Source organism: Dromiciops gliroides, chromosome 3 (genome assembly GCF_019393635.1).
Source record: "Dromiciops gliroides isolate mDroGli1 chromosome 3, mDroGli1.pri, whole genome shotgun sequence".
Classification (NCBI taxonomy): Eukaryota; Metazoa; Chordata; class Mammalia; order Microbiotheria; family Microbiotheriidae; genus Dromiciops; species Dromiciops gliroides.
The window spans coordinates 580,140,282-580,156,346 of record NC_057863.1 but is presented as its reverse complement, the minus strand read 5'-3'; the positions used below and the strand labels follow the sequence as shown (position 1 = coordinate 580,156,346).

At 41.6% G+C, this 16,065-nt stretch overlaps 1 protein-coding gene across 1 annotated transcript in view; it reads right to left on the bottom strand.

The window, feature by feature from the left end:
- The window catches only part of NUMA1 (nuclear mitotic apparatus protein 1), a 68,321-nt gene that overhangs the window by 25,768 nt on the left and 26,488 nt on the right, over nt 1-16,065 (bottom strand). The window contains 4 exon segments of the mRNA XM_043993737.1: nt 474-554; nt 1,368-1,450; nt 4,702-4,781; nt 12,425-12,510. Of these exon segments, the coding sequence (XP_043849672.1) occupies nt 474-554; nt 1,368-1,450; nt 4,702-4,781; nt 12,425-12,510 (330 nt within the window).

Genomic DNA, 16,065 nt, shown 5'->3' with positions numbered 1-16,065 from the left:
AATCAGAGAAGGCATTTTAGTTGGGATATAAAGGAGAGATGGGCAGGAATTCAACAGGCAGAGAAGGATAGAGGAAATTCCAGGTACAGGAAAAAGCTAAACAATGGCACCAAGGAAGGGAGTGTGGTGTAGAATGTAGATCAATTTAGCTCAGAAGGAGGTTTGTGGGGAGAATAACAGAGAGTTAAGACTAGAAGGTTAGGGTGGAACCATGATAGGCCATGTCAGAAACCTGTTCTGGGAACCATGTCCATTCACTCCACCATGAAATGAGGCCAGGGGCCAACAGCACAGGAGAAAGGAACGGGCAACAAGTGCCCCAGAGCAACAGAGTAATGGAAGAAAGAGGTCATAGCTTTGTTACCCCATCCTCCCAGAGAGAAGATTCAGATTAAAAAGTGGGGAGAGCTAATGATGCAGCCTATGGCCCCCAATAGCAGGCCAACGTGGGGTGTGGAGAAGCAAGGGCTTACCTGGATTTTGTAGTCAAATTGGTTCCAGTCCCTCAGACTTTTGGAACTCATGGTGGAATGGTATAAGAGTAACATGATCACCTAGAATCAGTTATGAAGACAAGTTCTCAGTCACCCTTTCCCTTCCCCAATCCTCCCAACTCAGGTCCGTATATCCATCTATATACTGTAACTACACCAACACCCAATGGTAATGTCTGTGTATCTGCCCATCTTACTGGAATTCAAGTGTAGGAACCTTGAGGGTAAGGGTCTTGTTCTATCTTCCCCAGCCCATGCAATGGACCAACAGGGCCCTCATGAGTCAAGAAACCCTGACTAAGTACCTATGATGGGGAAGATCCTATGTTAGCATGCATCACGTGTCCAGAAAATTTCAGGTCAAGGGCTTTGAGGAAGAGGTCTGAGGCATGCTGCATAGAACCACACAATTAAGCATTGCTGCCCCACCTAGCACACATGCTTATCTCCACCTTCCAGAAGAAAAGCAAAAGAAGTTGAGAGCCTAGATGGAGATAAATAGACCTAAATTAAAACTGGAAGGTAACACTGCCCTATTTCTCAAACAAAGTCCACCTGCTGGTTCCTTCCTATCTCTTGTTCTTTAGATGCCCCTGACACATCAGGGCCTGTCCCTGGGACAAGTTAACAGAATCTCTGTGCTGAAAGGAGTGTTCCAAGATCGTGTTAGAAAGACAGATGAAGCTGTGTCTACACCAAACTTTCTTTTCCTTCCTTCCCTGAGCAGGAGAATGTCTAAACCAGCTAAGGCAGGTAGATATGTAGGCTTTGCTTATTTTTGAAAACAAAGTCTCTATATACTATAGGACTAAAGGCCTAAGAGGTCCTGCCCTGCTTCACCCCCCACACATAGGTGTATACATCACTAGTTACCTTGGCCAACTCCAACTCCTCCCCATCTTCTAGTTTCTGCACAGACACTAGGATCTCTGAGGAGGATTGATGCTTGCGGTTCTCTACAATGACAAAAAGGCAGGAAAAAGGCATGAGTCAGCGTGCCCTAAACTTGCCTAAGGAACATGCTGGCCAGAATCAAGGTAAATCTCTACACTTTTGGGAGACAAACATTCTGCACCCTGTGTGTTATGGTCTGCCAGAAGCTTTGAGTCATTACTGTAATGCATTTGACATTGAAAAAAAATTTAAATCAACATCTCCATGTTACAGGGAGTAAAATTAAAAGCATGTGCATTTGTAATAATAGCTTGATTCCATGTCTTTTGACCCCAAGACCAGTGGTTCTATCTTATATTAAATGAAAAGTAATATCCCAGGGGCAACTAGGTAACGCAGTGGCTAAAGCACCGGCCCTGGATTCAGGAGTATCTGAGTTCAAATCCAGCTTCAGACACTCGACACTTACTAGCTGTGTGACCCTGGGCAATTCACTTAACCCTCATTGCCCCACAAAACAAAAAACAAACAAACAAAAACAAAAAGAAAAGTAATATCCCAAAGGGTTCCTCTCTGCCCTACCTCTGTCTGACATGTGAGCATGTTACGTTGTATCTCAGATAACTGACTGAGTAGTCAGTTAACTGCCTGCCCTGTGTTTTTTATTGACTCTGAGTATGATATCCCTGAAAGTCACTAACCAGCCAATATGCATTGGCTGACAAACTGGTAAATAGAGTTCCAGTGACACCTAATGTCTCTCCCACAACACTAACACCTTCCCTACTTAAGGTTTCAGGGTTTGCTAGGGAAGACAGCTGACTTGGGGGAAGAGAGGAAGAGAAAGGGGAGAGAAGGATAATAATGTCTATTTTGGCTTGCAATAGTCCTACTTAGACATTCCTCATTGCTGTAAAAGCAATATAGGACTTCTATAAAAGAGAGGATTATAAGGTCAAAACAGATCAGGTTATATGAATTCTTATCTGTTTAGGATTCTAGAGAAGCCCTAAGACCTGACTCCTCAAAATTCCTTTAAGTTATCATCCATTTCTTCCTTATATTCCATTATCTCTGAGGATAAGGTAGTCCTACTCTTTGTTGAGGCTGACCTCTCTTGCCATGCCCTTGATTCCATTCCCTATCTCTTCCAGGAGCTTGCTCCACCAATCATTCCCTTCACCCCCCTTTTAAAATTAATTAATTTTAAAATAAAAGGTTCAAACCTTTGCCAATCTAATGGCTCTGTCCATGCTGCATGTAAACATACAGAAGTCTACCATTCTTCAAAAGAATCATGTGATCCTTCTCTGCCCTCTAAAGCTACAAACCTGTATCTCCTTTCCCTTTCACTGCCCAAATCCTTCAAATCAATGTCTACACTCCCTGTCTTCATTTCCATTTCCTTATCAATAGCTAGCATTTAGCACCCACTCACTTCTCAACAGTGACTTGCCATTTGGCTTCTGGCTGCACAAATGAGACTGCTTTCTCTTCAAGGTTACAAAAAATCTCTTCACTGCTAAATCAAACAGCTTTTCCTCAATCCCCATCCTATCTGTGACCTCTTTGCAGCTTGATTCCATCAACTACCCTCTCTCCTCCTGTAGATTTTCTCCTCTCTTTTGTGGCAATGTTCTTTCCTGATTTTTCTTCTACTTTTCAGGTTGATTTTTCATGTTCTCCTTTGCTCTCATCTTCATAGAATGGATACCTCCTAAGAACCTAAGCACACACCCTCTCTGTATTCTCTTACCAGATTACCATGGCAGTTCTCATAGGTTCAATGATCTCTCTACATTAGACAACTCCCGAATCCACATATCCTGCTTTAATGTCTTTTCTTAACTCTAGTCTTTAATTTTCAACTGCCAGCTAAAGAACTCCTAATGGAGATTCCATTAACAGCTGAAGTGCTAATGTGTCCAAACTGCTCATCATCTCCCCAAATCTGCCTTTTCTACAACCACTGGCTTCAATTCTCCGGCCTCATCTCTCACATCCACTGCCCTTTCCCATGACCGTGGCCCCCAACCTCGCCAAGGCCATTATTCCGTCTCTCTTCGGAACTACAATAAGAGATTCCTAATTAGTCTTTCTGCTTAGAGCCTTTATGCTCCAAATGATTCTCACCACAGCTGACAAATCATCTTCTGAAAATATAAGCAAGACCCTGTCACTCTCCTTGGCCTAGCACTGAAGCTCCTCCCCAGCCTGACCTTGTTCACAAGTCACATTCCAGCCAAGCCAGAAGAGCAGGTGCTCTGGGTGAGTGACACTCCATCTTTCATTCCCCTGCCAGAAAGCCCTTTGCTCTCCACACCCTCTGCTTCCTTCCAAGCCCTTCTGGGGGTTACTTTCTCTGATATCCCCCAAGTGCTAGTGATCTCCTCCTCTTCAAATTAAGACAGGTTGTGTCTCTCTAGGTTATCATGAGACATGGGTGCTCTGAGGGAATGCAGGGACTGTTATGTTCTTGTCTCTCTACCTCCAGGACCTCACACAGCACCTTGCATACAGCAGGCACTTAATTAATGCCTACATTTAGTGTACAATTCAGTTGTTGAACTAAACTGACTTGAATCAGTAGAGACAATGCAATGGAATGCAAAGTGCTCTGGTCCTGGAATCACATGTCCAGGATTGGAGTTCTATCTCTGACACTTATTGATCTGGGCCCCCAGGGCAAGTGAGGTAATATCTCTGAGCTTCAGCTTCCTCAGCCACAAAACTGCAATTACAATATTGCACTACACCCACCTAACAGGGCTGTTATGAAGTATATCGTTTGTACCTTAAAGGTACCACAGAAATGGGAATTATCTGACTATTTTCACTGTTTTCAAAACTTATCTGTTCCAATTTATCTTCCCTACAACCTTGTAAGGAAAAGAAAGCAGATATACCCCCTTCCTTTTTACAGGCAAAGACAGTGAGGTTCAGGAGGCAAAGTGGGAGCAATGTGCATAGGATTATGCACAATGTTCATGTCCAAGGAAGGAAAGAGGGACACCAATCCCTCAGGGCTGAGGGAAGGAAAGCCATGCATGGTGTGACATGCTGCCCCATACAGACTCACAAAACACAAGGTTCTCTTTAGCCATCACACCTACATATATCTCAGTATAGATGTTTCCAGGTCCTGAGGGGGTGGCTGTGATGTCATAGCTGGCTGTCCTTTACTCCCCTTATAAAAAAGACCAGGTCTTCTCCTTTCTCCAAGGGCCCCTGTGACCTCACCTTCTGGCTCCCGCATTCCCCAAGGGGTAGGAAAATGAAACTCCTTCCCCAGTAAGATGGGAAAGATGCTTACTCTGCAGAAAGTCGGAGACGAAGTTGAATCTGTCCAGCAGAGACTGCTGAAGGATCTGCCGCCCCTCTTCAGTGCCTTGGCTAGAAAGAGAGAAAGTATTAAGACAAGGGTGCTTAAATAACTGCTCCATTCCATCCCCAAACATCTCTCCTCAAGTCCTGCCCTGCCTGAGGCCAAAAGTCCTACAGGTAGGCCAGTCCCGTCCTTGTCTCTGGGAGAGAGAATAAGAAACAATTTGCCCACCATTCACAACCTTCTTACCTTACTCATCTAGTGTTTGCTTCTGTATGAAGAAGGAAGGATAAAGGATGAGGTAATGAGTTTTCCATAACTGGACAGGCTGGATGGCCACTCTTTTAAGGATGTTAGAGTCAAAGTGCTGTTAGAGCTAAGCTAGATACTCTCTAAGGCCCCTTCCAGATAGGTCTTTAAAACATTTTATGATCTAGGGAAGACTAAGGACAGATGTAGTTTATCTCCCAATATGGGAAAGCTCAGTGGAATATTAGAGCTACTCAATTCACTTCTCTGCTCAAAAGTCTTCAGTGGCTCACTATCACCTATCATAAAAAACTCCTGCTTGGTATTCAGAGATCTCTATAATCTAGTACCATGCTACCCTTCCAGTCTTCTTTCCAATCTATCAGTTGCTCTGAAATCCAGTCAAAATGGACAATTCTCTGCCTTCCCAAATACCTGTACTTTCATGACTTTGCATACACTACTGTCTGTGCCCTGAATGCCCTTTGTTCTACTCTTTACCTACTAAAGTTCCTATTTTAAATTTCCCTATTATTTCCTTTAAAAAACTTTTTTTTCAATATTTGTTTTTATAAAATTTCTAGTTTCAAATTTTTCTCCATCCCTTCCCTCCCTCCCCCCCTCCCCAAGATAGCAAGTGATCTGATATAGGTTATATATGTACAATAACATTAAGCATAGTATTAGTCATGTAATGAGAGAAGAATCAGAGCAAAAAGGAAAAACCTCAAAAAAGAAAAACAACAACAAAAAAGATAGAAATAGTATGGTTCAATCTTCATCCAGATTCAACAGTTCTTTTTTTTTTCTGGATTTGGAGAGCATTTTCCATCATGAGTCCTTTGGAACTATCTTGGACCATTGTATTTCTGAGAAGAATCAAGTCTATCACAGTTGATCAACACACAATGTTGTTGATACTGTGTACAATGTTCTCCTGGTTCTGCTCATCTCACTCATCATCAGTTCATGAAAGTCCTTCCAGGTTTCTCTGAAATCCGACTGCTTATCATTTCTTATAGCACAGTAGTATTCCATTACATTCATTTACCACAACTTGTTCAGCCATTCCCCAATCGATGGGCAACCCCATAATTTCTAATTCCTTGCCACCACAAAAAGAGCAGCTATAAATATTTTTGTACATGTGGGTCCTTTCCCCTTTTTTATGACCTCTTTGGGAAAAAGACCTAATAGTGGTATTGCTGGGTCAAAGGGTATGCAAAGCTTTATATAGCCCTTTGGGCATGGTTCCAAACTGCTCCCCAGAATGGATGAATCAGTTCACAGCTCCACCAACAATGCATTAGTGTTCCAATTTTTCCACAGCTTCTCCAACATTTATTTTCCTTTTTTGTCATATTAGCCAATCTGATAGGTGTCAGGTGGTACCTCAGAGTTGTTTTAATTTGCATTTCTCTGATCAATAGTGATTTAGAGCATTTTTTCATATGGCAATAGCTAGCTTTGATTTCTTCATCAGAAAACTGCCTGTTCATATCCTTTCACCATTTCTCAATTGGGGAATGACCTGGATTCTTATAAATCTGATTTAGTTCTCGATATATTTTAGAAATGGGGCAGCTAGGTGGTGCAGTGGATAGAGCACCAGCCCTGGAGTCAGGAGTACCTGAGTTCAAATCCAGCCTCAGACACATAACACTTACTAGCTGTGTGACCCTGGGCAAGTCACTTAACCCCAATTGCCTCACTTAAAAATAAATAAATAATGTAAAAAAAAAAAAGGATATATTTTAGAAATGAGGCCTTTATCAGAAGTACTGGCTATAAACTATCATTTCCTTTTAAAATCCAACTCAAATACCACCTATTCCAGGAAGCTTTTGTTACAACCCTTCATTCAGTTAAGCCTTTGCCCTCTGGATCTTTGTTTTCTTATGCACTTAGGGTCACTACTCATGTAATATTGTATATTATGACTATCTGTATTGGGATCTTATTCAGCTACCAGACTGAGCTCCCTGAGGAGACCGTGCTTCTCAAAACCATGTATTTCTCCCAACCCTCAACTTGGGGTTCTATAAGTAATACAACTTAGTAGTCACGGTTTATTTGCAATTCTCAGGATTCCAGAGAATCAAAAGGAGACAAGCAAGAATGGGCAGGGTGTAAACAGATCAGAGAAGGAGGAATGAATGGAAAGCTGGGCCAATGACTCTTCAAGAGCTACAGAAGAAAGGACAGGACATTAGAAAGTCCTGGACATGGCAAAGAAAAACAGTAAATGGGGACTGTGGAGATACTGAGACTTGGCCAACAACTGAAAATGACAGTACAGAGAAGAGGGGAGAGAAGCTCTGAAAACTTAAGGCAGAGGTCACCATGGAACAAGGCTGAAGGTGTGAAAAGCCCAAGCAGTTACATGTTTTATCAGAACTTGGGTATGAGAACAATTCTCTCACTGTCTCTGGTGTTTGTTTAGTAGGCTGCACAGAACAGCGACAAAAAGCCAAGCAAGGAGGAAAGGAAGACAGTAGGGGGAGCTCTTAAATCAGAGTGAAAACCAACAGCTTCGCTGCTCACAAGATCCTCCTTGCTTGTTCCTGCCTTCATGAATTTTACACTTTTACCTGTCCCAGCCTAGAATGCCTCCCCCATCCTCCAAGGCCTAGCCCAAGCCCTACTTCTTCCCAGAAGCCTCTAATACACCAGCTCATCATATTTCCTGTCTCTGAACTACTGTGTCACTATCAGTCAAAAAGTTTAGTACTTAAAACATTCTCCAACAGTGTAATGCACTTTAGGTTAGAAGTTCCTGGCAGTCAGAGAGCATGTCTTCTGTGGTTTTGTATTCTCTATCATGCTGAGCGCAGCACTCGAGACATCCTTACTGGCTGGAGACCTGGCCTAGCTTACACTAAGAAAAGAGGGGCAAGATAATGTGACTAACTGTCACCACTCTGGTCCCCTGGCAGAGCCTGTCAGTCAAGTCTTCACCACCATGACCATGATAAATACCTTAGAGCTGCCTAATTTGTCACCTTGTTTCAAAAAATAAAGTTCTACCTTGTCATCCCAAGAAATAGCCAAGACTGAATTCCAGGTAAGGCTGACCCATGTGAATTCTTCCTTAGCTTGTGAGCTTTCCCGCACTGAACAAGCTTTTCACACCGAGGAGCAAGCCCTGCTTGATTCCAACCACTCTTTCCCTTCTGACATTTAATATCTCATAGATGGAAGGGATCTCTGAGGTTTTCTCCAACCTACACCTGAAGAAAAATTCCCTTTACAACACCCTGACTCTGCTTAAAGACTTGTAGTGATGGGAATTCACTACTGCCACTTGTCCAAGGTCAAGCAGAATAAATTCAATCCTTTTTTCACATAATAGTCTTGATTAAAAGTTGATCATGTTCCAGGGGGCAGCTAGGTGGCACAGTGGATAAAGCACCGGCCCTGGATTCAGGAGGACCTGAGTTCAAATCTGACTTCAGACACTTGACATTTACTAGCTGTGTGACCCTAGGCAAGTCACTTAACCCCCATTGCCTGCCCCCCCCCAAAATAAGATGATCATGTTCCCCCAGAATTTTCTTCTTTAAAAACAACAATTATCTTAATTTTCACTGACAAATATAGGAACAAATACATAAACAAGGGCATAACAAAAGAATGATGTTTTGGGGCAGCAAGGTGGCCCAGTGGATAGAGCCCTGGAGTCAGGAGTACCTGAGTTCAAATCCGGCCTCAGACACTTAACACTTACTAGCTGTGTGACCCTGGGCAAGTCACTTAACCCCAATTGCTTGAATTAAAAAAAAAAAAAGAATGATGTTTTCAAAATGAAAATCCAAAAGAGAAATTATAAACTATGTATGTCTATAAACTTCTATTTACAGATTAGCTCCACCGGCAAAGTTCTATGTCCATGCTGCCTTCACCTCCTAGAACTCAGAATGCTTTTGATTTGAGGTCATTTTTTAAGCTTCACACATGGATCCTCTGGCTGTTATTGTTGTCCTTATGTGCAGTTAGTCAACCTGTACTACTTTGGGGTCTGCTTTCTTCACAATAAGTCTCTGCTGTTCCTTTGGTATAGCTCCAGTGGGCCTCTTCTCTGGCCCTTTTCATTCTTTCTCATGTACAAGTTGGGGTTCTCAGCTTCCTATTCTCAGAAGGAGACATCAACTCACAATAGGCACTTTATGTTCTCCTGAACTGAATTCACTTCTTCATAAGGAGGAGATCAGGGTAGATCATCCCTAAGGTTTCTTCCTTACATTTCAGGCCCTGTGAAAGGGTTTCCAGTGGGATGCTATGTATATCCATGTCAACCTACATACATTTCAATTTTTGTACTAATCATTTGTTTATTTAACCAGTTTTAAATCATTTCTTTCCCTCTCTGCCTTTCACCCATGCCTTTTCTACCAGTCAGCATCCAATAAGAGTTAGCTATTCAGAAGTCAAAGTAATTCAGCCAAGGAGAAAGGCCTACTTCCAAAAGGAAGCAGGTTGTCTACAACAGCATATTAATTTTATTGGTTTTTTTCCCCTCCACAACTCCAAACCAGAGGTCTAAGCAGAACTTTTTAGGAGGTAGGCTTCCCTCCAGAGTTATACTGAATCTTTTATCTCACCTGCTAAATCCCACTGTCTGCAAAGATTATCCAATCTATCCAAAGATACATGTACTGTTATTCCTACTGATGACTTAGACAGCCTCATCCCTAAGCAAAGATCCCTAAGAAAACCTAACACGTCGACAAAGGTGGAACAAAGGTGATAAAAAAACCATTAAACTACAGTCTCACTTCATTAATTTATTCATAAATTAAATACTTGCTGAATACCCACCATGTACATAGTACAGTGCTAGGTGGGAAAAGTAGTGTATAAATGATTTTTGGTCCAGAAGAATGATACATAATGAGACAGTAAGTGCTTTTTTAGGCATTCAGGGAAGAGGGAAATCTATATGGGTTGAAGACATTTAGAGGTCTTAAGTAAGCCTTGATCTAGAATAAGATTTGGGGATGAAGAGGAGGAAAAAACTCTGGGTGAGTCGGGAAAATTGTACATAGGAAAAATGATAAGATGAAAGCAGCATTTAAAAAGATTAGCCTGACATTAATGTATGGATTGTATCAGAAGACAGAGAGAAGTGGTAGGTGAAAAAAAAGACTGCTTAGAAGAAGAAACAAAGTAGCAGTGCCCTGGGCAGGGGTTTTGAGGGGGAAGAGAAACAGGAAGGGGTAAATGAAAGACTTTCCAAGACGAATCAACAGGATTCGGAAATTGCTTGGCTAGGATTGGGGTAAGGAGAGACAGGAAGAAGGTCTGGGGGGTACACTGAAGAATCTCTGGCCACAAGGACAAGTGATTAAGGCTGAGGCCAGTCTACCCTGAAGTTTCACTGAATGCTAGAATCAGATTTGAAAGGGATCTCAGAAGGCGGCATGGAAGTTCAGTAGAAAAAGCCCTGGATTTGGAATCAATAGCAAACCCCAACTCTAAATATAACCTTAAGCAAGTCACTTAACCCTTAAGGACATGTTTCTTTAATTGTAAAATAAGTTAGACCAGATGATCTTTGTGGTTCCTTCCAACTTCAAATCTAAGATCCTATAAAGGTTCAGAAGGCGTCTAGTCACACTTATCCCGCCCCCCTCTCATTTTCCCTCCTTTGCTCCCAATTCTTTCCTCTGAGGCCAAATCCCTTCAGAGTATTTCTAGCCAGGAATCATGGTCTCTTAAGTTCTTCTCTTTTCTAGTCTAAATATCTCCATGTCCTTTTACTAATTCTTGTACAATCTAACATCCTATAATCTTACCAACCTGTTCTCTTCTAAAGAATCTCCAGTTTGCCAACATTCTCCCTAAACATGACCCTCTCAGATGTGGTATAACCAAGACAGAGGACACACAGAGACTTAGTTTGATTCCCAACTGCTTGCAGAATTGTTGGACCAATTCACAGCTCTCTCAATTGTATATCGGTGTGCTTGTCTTTCTATAGTGACTTCCCATCTTTGGACAAACCTGCCAGGTGAAATCTCAGCAGTTGTTTTGATGTGCGCTTGGAGCAATCGTTCATACAGTTGTTTACAGTTTGCAATTCTTTTGAGAACTGTTTGTTCTTTACTTTTGGCTACTTTCATTTGAGAATGGCTCTTGGTCATATCTGGGTTAATTCCCTACATACTCTGTATATCAGACAGTCAAAAATATTTGATGCAAAGATTTTCCATTTTCATGTAAACAAAATGATCTATTACTTCCCTTTATGTTTTCTTTGGTTAAGAATTCTTCCGCTAAGCTGTGTGACCCTGGGCAAGTCACTTAACCCTCATTGCTCCACAAAAACCAAAACCAAAACCAAACAAAACAAAAAAAGACTGTGGGGCAGCTAGATGGCGCAGTGGATAGAGCACCGGCCCTGGAGTAAGGAGTACCTGAGTTCAAATCCGGCCTCTGACACTTAACATTTACTAGCTCTGTGACCCTGGGCAAGTCACTTAACCCCAACTGCCTCACTTTAAAAAAACAAAACAATTCTCCCTCTAACTATAGCTGTACCTGATCTGATTTTTTTCTACTTTTAAAAAAAGTAACAACTTTTAATATTGAGGCTGTGTATCTACTTTTAGCTTATTTTGTATGTGGTAAGAGATGTTGGTCTGAGCAAGATTTCTGCCAAACTTCTGGGAAAGAGTATTTAAAAAGCAGAAATCACTTCACAGATATCAGAGAAAGAAGATCCCTGGGATAATCAACCCTGTGCCAACTAGCCTCTTACAGCATCCCAGTCAGAAAGATCCCAAGATTTGAAATTAGATAGATTGAATTCTGCTGCTTACATAACATATATTATGACTTTTAGGCAAGTTACTCTATCCCCAAAACATTGGGTTCTTTATCTGTAAAATGGGTGGAAGAAGGGCAGGGATGGACTAAATCAATGATATCAAACTCAAATAGAAATAGGGGTCAATAACCATGCATAAGGATCCCTGTGGGCCACATACAGACTTAGAAAAACAAACGAACGTTTTCTATGTTTTAGTCTAAGGGCTGTTTGACAACTTTGGACTAGAGGGTCCTCCCTCCCCCTACTGAGCAGTGGCATATTTTAGAATACTTTTTCCTAGGGAGCTCAGTAATCAAAGAATTAGCATCTGCATATCTACCATCAAGGGTCAAGCATTTGAATTCCTCTTCACCAGATTAAACCTTTCAAAGATCTGAAGATAAGTGAGCTAGTCTCTCCCAACCCTCAAATTTTCTCTTTTGTGCTCAGCATCTCAAAGGTTTCTCTGCCTGATCCCTGTATGGACCAATCTATACTCTTCTAGTCACCCACTTATGGACAACCAATGCTTGTCCTATCACCTTAGGACATAGGCACTGGGGAAAGAGGGTCTCTCAGGCATGGTGTTCCCAATCCAGGAGCCCCATGCTCCCCTTAAAAGTCATGGGAAATGGGAAGATTCCTACTCACATGCGACTGATGATCTGGATGAAGATGTTGCAGTCTTGGAGTTCTAGCACTGATGTCACTGGTTCAGCAACCTGGAGGCTGTTCACCTACAAGACAGTGGAGAGCCAGATAAAGCAGGAGTCAGGGCACTTAGCAGGGCAGTCTCAAAGGGCAGATCTCAGACTTAGGGCACGGATCACTGCTTACATCATTCTACTGACTCCTGGGGCTGGGTGAGCAGAAAAATGAGGACAGATGTGTGATACTGTGAAGGAAGAATCAAAAAAGACTTGGCAAATAACTAGATATGAGGGAGAGGGGAGAAGGTGAAGGGTGGCCTCAATATCATGCCATATTTAGATTGGCAGAAGGAATTGGTGATTTTTAACTTGCAGACTAGAAGACTAAGGGAAGACATGGTAACTCTCTAAATATTTAAGGGGCTATTAGAGTCAAATGTTTGGCTCTATGAGGAAGAACTAGAAGCAAGGGGGGAAAATCAGAGAGAGGTAAATTTAGTCTTCATGTAAGACAAAACTTAATTCCTAAAAGCTATGCAAAAAAAGGAATGGGCAGCCTTGAGAGATAATGAGTTTCCCCTTGATTGGAAGTCTTCAAACAAAGGCTGAACATTTTTTTTTTTTAAAGTGAGGCAACTGGGGTTAAGTGACTTGCCCAGGGTCACACAGCTAGTAAGTGTTAAATGTCTGAGGCCACATTTGAACTCAGGTACTCCTGACTCCAGGGCTGGTGCTCTATCCACTGCACCACCTAGCTGCCCCCAAAGGCTGAACATTTATTGGAGAATGTTATAGAAGAGATTCCTTCAGGAATAGGTAGAATTCCACTCTTAAAAGAGTAACAAATATTTCTGCATATGTTTAACATATACAATAGTATATTTAGAATCATTTAGCCCAAATCCTTATTTAGTTTTATTATTAAAAATTTTTATTGACACCACCTGCATTTTAGTAACCTTCATTTCTATTTCTCTACCCCTTCCCCCACCTAGCAAGACACAGCTTGTAATATAGAACAGAGAGAGAGACGGAAAAGAGAAAGAGTTCAGCAACACCAACCAACATATCAATTGTCTGGCAGTCTTTAACATTTCCACACCTATAGTCCTCACTTCTACAAAGAGAGGGAAGTATATTTTTCCAACTTTTCTCTGAGCATAATTACAAAGAATTCAGGGTTTAAAAAGGACATTATTTTCATTGACAATGTAGTCAGAAAGTTCTGAATTTAATAATGGCATGTTTGACCTGGGATAAGTCACTTCTTCTGTGTATCCCCGTTTCCTCATCTGTAAAAATGGGGATAATAGCCCCTACCTCCTAGAGTTATTGTGAGAACAAAAGTAATACTTGTAAAGCACTTTAAAAGCCTTAAAGCTCTGTGCAACCGACAAGTATTAATATTATTATTAATTATTGTATATACTGTTTTTCTGCTTATTTCACTTTTCATGAGTTCATATTGTTTTTGAATTCTTCAGAAGACTTATATTCAAGTCCCAGCCTCAGACACAGCCTCAGCTGTGTGACCCTGGGCAAGTCACTTAACCTCTATTTCAGTTTTCTCAACTGTAAAATTAGGGATACCAGCTCCAACCTCCCAGGGTTGTCAAGAGGATCAAATAATGCACTTACCATAATGCCTGGCACACCGCAGGCACTAATGCTTATTTCTTTCCTCTTTCCCCTTCCTTCTCCATTTCATTCATGTAGTACAATTTGTTTACTAATCAATGGTTACTTACTTTGTTTCTGGTTGTTTTTTACAATCATATCATTTTATTTGTTTGGGTTCTTTTTGTTTTTTGCGGTTTTTTTTGCAGGGCAATGGGGGTTAAGTGACTTGTCCAGGGTCACATAGGATTTGAATTCAGGTACTCCTGAATCCAGGGCCGGTGCTTTATCCACTTTGCCACCTAGCCAATCCCCAATCATATCATTTTAAAAGAGAGGAAGGTCAGTCAGACTAGTAAACATTTATTAAGCACCTCTCCGTGTCAGGCACTGTGCTAAGCATTTGGGATACTAAGGTAAGAAACATTTGTTGCTCTCAAGAAGCTCACAGTCTAATTTGGGGAGATGACAAAATACTACTTACAAGCAAGCTGTAAGTAAGATGAATTGGAAATCAACAGAGAGAAGGTACTAGAATTAATAAATAATTGGGAAAGGCTTCCTACTGAAGGTGGGATTTTGGCTGGGACTTGAAGGAAGCTAAGTATGCCAGGGAGAGATGAGGGAGAGAATTCTAGGCATTCTAGGCCTTTGAAAATACCTGGGGCTGAGAGATAGAATGCTTGCAAGGAGGTCAGTCACTGGATTGAAGAGTTTGTTAGGGAAGGGAGAAAAAGAGAGTAGAGGGAATAAGAAGAATGGAAATGGCGGGGCCTGAAGGTTATGAAGGGCTTTGAATACCAGAGGATTTTATATTTTGCATCTGAACCTAGAGCTGATAAAAAAACCACTGGAATTTATTAATTAGGTGACATGGTAAGACCTACACTTTATAGAACTTTGCACTTTGACAGCTGATTAGAGGATGGACTGGACTGGGGAGAGACTGGAAGCAGGCAGACTCACCAGGATGCTGCTGCAAAAGTCCAGGAATGAGTGATGAGGGTCTGGCCCAGGGTGGTGGCAGAGTCAGAGGTGAGAAGGAAGTGTATTGCAAAGATGTTATAACGGTCAGAATGACAGGACTTGGTAAGAGACTGGATATGGGGGCAGGGGTGAGGCAGTGAGAGTGAGGAGGTGAGGATGACACCTACATTTCCAGTCTAGGTGCGTAGGAGGTTGGTGGAGCCCTCAACAGTTTCATGGAAGTTTGGAAGAGAGGAGGATTTAGTGGGGAAAATGAGTTCTGTTTTAGATATGTTGAGTTTAAGATGTCTAACAGACAACTGAAGATATAAAACTGGAGATTAGCAGAGCTATTAGGGATGGCTAAGTAGATTTGAGAATCATTAGCATAGAGACTATAATTGAATCCAAGGGAGCTGAGAAGATTACCAAGGGAAACAGTAAAAGGGGGTTAAGAAGAGGGCACAGGATAGTCCAGTAGGACAACTATGGTTAGCTTAAGTGACCTTAATAAAGATTCAGCAAAAGAGACTTGAGGGACAGCTAGGTGGTGCAGTGGATAGAGCACCGGCCCTGGAATCAGGAGGACCTGAGTTCAAATCCAGCCTCAGACACTTAACCTACCTGTCTGACCCTAGGCAAGTCACTTAACCTCAATTGTCTCACCAAAAAAAAAAAAAAGAAAGAGACTTGAGAAGGAGTGGTCACATAGGAGAAGAACCAGGAGAAAGGTGTCCCAAATGCCTAGAGAGAAACAAGTATGCTGGGATTTGATCCCAGAGCTTCTGACTAAAAATCCAATCTCCATGTAATATTCAAAACAGGAATTTATCACTACATTATCAAATGTAAGAGCCTGCTAGGCAAAGTGTAAATGTAAAGGGAGTTTCTTGAACTTACTTAAATAGAACGTTAATACAGTAATTATCTGCATACAAATGGTTTCTGTCTGTAAGGGGCTAAAATTCTAGCTAGTCTGTCTAAAATATCTAATGAGTGGTCGCCAATACATTATAAGCTTTAGCAAGAGTTAGACTTTTAAGCATTTATTAAGGAGAG